This window comes from Galendromus occidentalis, unplaced genomic scaffold, assembly GCF_000255335.2.
Source record: "Galendromus occidentalis unplaced genomic scaffold, Mocc_1.1 scf7180000076476, whole genome shotgun sequence".
Taxonomy (NCBI): Eukaryota; Metazoa; Arthropoda; class Arachnida; order Mesostigmata; family Phytoseiidae; genus Galendromus; species Galendromus occidentalis.
Window position 1 is genome coordinate 278,239 of NW_003804465.1, and position 4,321 is coordinate 282,559.

Below are 4,321 nucleotides of genomic sequence, written 5' to 3' on the forward strand. Positions count from 1 at the left end.
GCGTACTACAAGACGAGGGTGGTTGAACACGGCGCGGCGTAGTCGCTCGAGACATGATTCTGGAATGTCGTCGACTGCGCAGATGACCAAAGTTCCTCCGAATATATATTTCGCGGTCATCAATATTTCGATCATCGAGATGCACACTCAACTACCGAGCGCTTTTTTAACGAATTCCTCGGAAAGACTCCACAACTTGGCCCCGATTTCCCGATCGTTGGCAATGCGATGCGAAGAAACCTGCTTGCAATTTGTGAAATAGGCTCCAGTCACGTCTTTGACGTCGTCTGAGGTGGCCAGGTAGATGGAAGTAGCAGCGCCTTTTTCGGGGCTACGCGCAACCCATTTCAAAATGCTTTCATACCATCGGCCTCTGAAGAATTCACTTGCGATCACACCGGGATGGAGGCTATTGGCAGTGACATTTTTGCTCTTGAGTCGTCTAGCCAACTCGCAGCAGTGCGTGACCTGGCACATCTTGCTCTGGCAATACGCTCGGAACCTGCAACTCAAATCACGGTTTCATTGGTTCAAGTTGACACAGCTGATTCTATGGAAGCGGCCCCACTTTCGAGGAAATTCCTCGATTGCGACGGAGAGATATTGAGATTGAAAATTCAGACACTTGTCGGATCAGCTCGGGCCCGGAGCTAATTCACTCCTTCCATCAAAACAATCGAGGTTATACCCCCCCCCCCTCATCTCAATTCCTAGTCAGCACCGATGCTCTCTCAGCCAGAACTCTCACATGTCGCAAAGTGCGGCGGCCGAGACCGCGTGACGTCATGGGCGTCCTTAGCTTCAGCCACGGAAGCGGGAAGGCATCAGAATTGTTTTCATCTCAAGCGATGCGGTCATGCGCAGTCATTTCTAAGTATAATTCAAGTCGAGTGCTTCATTCAACCCTCCGACCACTCGATTGAACGGTTCAAGATGCTTATCAGATCAAAACGCAACGAAGCAGAGGCGGAAAGCACAGCAAACGATGGAGCTCACGAAAACGAAGGGAAAAACTTCCGTTCTGAGGGAACCTGAACACTCACTTTCCGTAGCTGTTCTTATCCAGCTGTAGATCATCGAGGAAATTGCTTGATGCCATTTTGTGAGCGGCAGACGACACTGCGATGATCCTGCTCGGTGCACTTTTCTCCAATAGTGGTAGCAGAAGATTAGTGAGGTGAAAATGTCCGAGATAATTTGTCGCGAATGTCCGTTCGAAGCCTTCTCGCGTTCTCTGTCGGCTGTCGGTTGCCATGGCTCCGCCATTCAGAATCAGAACGTCCAACCGCTCTTCCTGTCGGATGATTTCGTCACCGAAGTCTTGCACCGACCTCAGCGACGACAGGTCGACGAGTTCGAACTCGACGGCAGCACTGGGTATCTCTTCTCGGAGTCTGCGAACCGCCTCGGAGGCTTTTTCGTCGCTCCGACATCCAAGGATGACGCGAGCGCCCCGCTTCAGAAGGGCGTGTGCCGTACAGTAGCCGATGCCGGTGTTTCCACCGGTTATCAGAACCGTTTTGCCGGTGAGGTCGCTGAGTTCCTCCATGGCGATCCTCGAGGAACTGCGTTCAACCAGCTGTAAACTGCGGTCGGGCCGAGAATCAGCTGACGACGACGGGCCAGCGTCACACCACACGGAACAAACACACGAGAACAACAGCGGCCGGGAGACACCCCCAAAACAGCAGCACCGTTCGCAGCTGCTGCCAGTCGTCCGTTCAACAGGATGATGACTTACAGCGCCTGCGCGTGGCGTTGTAGCAGACGACGCGACCCAGCGACCCGATTTGCGGTCGTGAACCAAGTTCAAGGCTGGCCGGATTTTCTGCCGACGTTAATACGCGCCGAGTGCCGTGTCGGTCTGTGGGACGAAGTGACCCGGTATAATGGCACCATGTACGAGTTGAGCGCGGCTCCACTAACGACCGACCACAAATTAGTAAACACTAGGGGAGACACTTCCAATCGATGAAACCGAACTGGATCCGAACGCGAGGCACGTTCCTGCTGATGTCAATCGTCGCCGCGGAGCTGATTGCAGAGATTCGGGCGCGGCGGACTGATGGCGTGTCGAGATACTTCCAGACCGCAAATGACTAGGAGGGTCCCACCCGTCGATATTCTGCTCTCGCTCCGACCGACCGGCGATCACCTTGAACAGCTCAACTTCCAGTCTAACTTCGCGTGCAGCAGCGTGACTTGTCGCGTGGACGGTGAAAGCAGACGACGAGAGGGACACAATTATTATCCGAATTCCATCGCTTGTCAGCTAGATTGTGTCAGATGCCTGTTCCGCGAACCGTTCACGGGAGTCATGAGCGTATGCGTGACGCGAAGAGGATAACTTGGATAACCTCGTCAGATCGAGCGAGGAGGGGAGCATCCATGGATTCCTGGGCTGTGGAGGCTCGCAATCTGGAATGATGGGTTCATGGTTCCCGGCTGCCGAGATTCACTCCGAAAGCGCTCGATGGACGAGTTCTTCGCTCATCGTCCACAGCTGACTCCCGATATCGTCGTTTTCGGCTTCCGGACTCGGCCGAGTAATTCGTCGCTTGACGAAATAAGCCCCGGTGACGTCAGCGACACTGTCGTCGACAGCAAGGTACACCGCGGATATCGCCGCTCTTTCCGCAGAAGTTCCAAATAATTTCGCAAGAGTTCGCATCCAGGTCCCTCGAAACAGGTCTGTAGGAACCATGCCAGGATGCAGGGCGTTGACAACAATCCGCTTGCTACGGACTCGCTTGGCCATCTCTCGTGCCAGGATGATTTCACAGAGTTTGGACCGGGCGAACGCTTGACACCTTTTATACCCGTGTTCCATCTGGATGTCGTTGAGGAAGGTCTGGTCGATGAGCCGGTGGCTCTCGGAGGCGACAACGATAATCCTGGACGGCGCTCCGAACCTCAGTAGAGGCACGAGGCTGTTTGCTAGATGGAAATGACCCAAATAGTTTGACGCGAACTGCAACTCGTATCCATCGGAGCTCACTCGTCGTTCAGACGAGAACATTCCAGCGTTGAGTATCACAGCGTTCAGATGCGTTTCTGAGTTCAGTAGATCCACGGCACATCTGTCGACGGATTTCAAACACGCGAGGTCAACGTGTCGGAAGCTTATTTCCCGGTTTCCCGTTTCTTCGACCAAGCTCCTCACGGCGGCTTCGGCACGCTCGGTGTTCCGGCACGCCAGAATGAGCCGGATACCGCGTAGGGCGAGCTGCTTTGCGGTTTCATAACCGATGCCTCTGTTCGCACCGGTGATGAGAATAGTACGAATCCGCGAAGCAGCAGGTTCCGACGAGTTGATCAAAACAGCACTCAATGAAGGGCTGAGACTTCTCGGAGCTGCGGACGATTTGAGACCGAGCCTGAATCCGGAGTCGGGCTGCGCGACAGTCATTCTTTCGCTGATTGGTGGCAACTCCTATCGATAGAGTTGGGACTCACACCGCTCGTAGAGCCGATGTCTTATCCTTGAGGCGTCTACCCGCCTGACTGAATCTGAGTGAGTCTCGGCAAGGCATGCTCTCGGAGCTCGTTCCCAAAACGATTCCCTCCCCAGGACAGATACTTAGATGCAGCAGGTCCTGAAGGATCCCGCATATTACGGTCGGTTCGAGAGCGTTCCCTGGGAGGTTCCCGCGGAGCGATACCGACTCGGTGTCTCGTAGCACCACGTGTTGTTCGTAGGCTGAGCAGATATCGGGTGGGTGAGGGAAAAGTCCGCGTGCTGTGCCGCGTCGTCGGGCCATAAATCTTAGATGAAATTAGAAATCGAAGAATGGCTCCGACGGTAATTTGCGAACGCGGTCGTTTCTATAATCAATAATGAGGGTTGTAAACACATTAATTGACGCATATTTCATGTCAATGCGTCTCGAGCAGGACGCAAGACCAACAGATCGTTGCCGGCCGGATCACTTTCGCCGGCACCACCGCAGAGAAGGAGAAACGCGATGTCCGATGCCTGGTGAGGCTGAACACGTTTCTTCTCATGCAACAATTACCGCTTACGAGCTCACGAAGTCATCAATTTCCGTCACTCCACGAAAAATCCACGGATCCGAAACGCAGAGTGTGCGTGATAGACGACGAGAACACCGATGAGGAGTGAAGCATCGGAGAAATGTTTGTTGCCGACCGGCCCGCCTGCCCAGCTGACAACAACAGCACGAGAAGCAAATTTATGACCATAATTTGACTGGCATTATTAACACGTTTGTTGCCTATTTTCACTAACTGGTGGCGGCACCGGCGGCGGTAGGAGCAGCAGCGGTGGTTCTCATCCGTCTGTCTGCTCTCTTTTCGTAAA

The 4,321-nt window shown here is 53.8% G+C and overlaps 2 protein-coding genes across 2 annotated transcripts; both read right to left on the reverse strand.

The window, feature by feature from the left end:
- LOC100897328 (retinol dehydrogenase 14) lies at nucleotides 1–1,937 on the reverse strand. Its single transcript, XM_003739267.2, has 2 exons — nucleotides 1,044–1,937; nucleotides 1–502 (listed from the first exon to the last, which is right to left on the reverse strand). Exons 1-2 carry the CDS (start codon nucleotides 1,547–1,549, stop codon nucleotides 148–150), a joined length of 861 nt encoding a protein of 286 aa, XP_003739315.1. The 5' UTR covers nucleotides 1,550–1,937; the 3' UTR covers nucleotides 1–147.
- Nucleotides 1,938–2,455: 518 nt separating this feature from the next.
- Nucleotides 2,456–3,409, reverse strand: LOC100897470 (retinol dehydrogenase 13-like). The gene has a single exon (XM_003739268.1). It carries the CDS (start codon nucleotides 3,407–3,409, stop codon nucleotides 2,456–2,458), a length of 954 nt encoding a protein of 317 aa, XP_003739316.1.
- Between the last annotated feature and the right edge of the window lie 912 nt (nucleotides 3,410–4,321).

What these genes read in the sequence shown, in the direction of transcription:
- LOC100897328 (XM_003739267.2), bottom strand. Translation starts at nt 1,549, where the DNA reads ATGGAGGAACTCAGCGACCTCACCGGCAAAACGGTTCTGATAACCGGT. An exon ending in GATAAGAACAGCTACGGAAA is followed by an intron (nt 503 to 1,043) that starts GTGAGTGTTCAG and finishes TTTGAGTTGCAG; the next exon opens with GTTCCGAGCGTATTGCCAGA.
- LOC100897470 (XM_003739268.1), bottom strand. Translation starts at nt 3,409, where the DNA reads ATGACTGTCGCGCAGCCCGACTCCGGATTCAGGCTCGGTCTCAAATCG.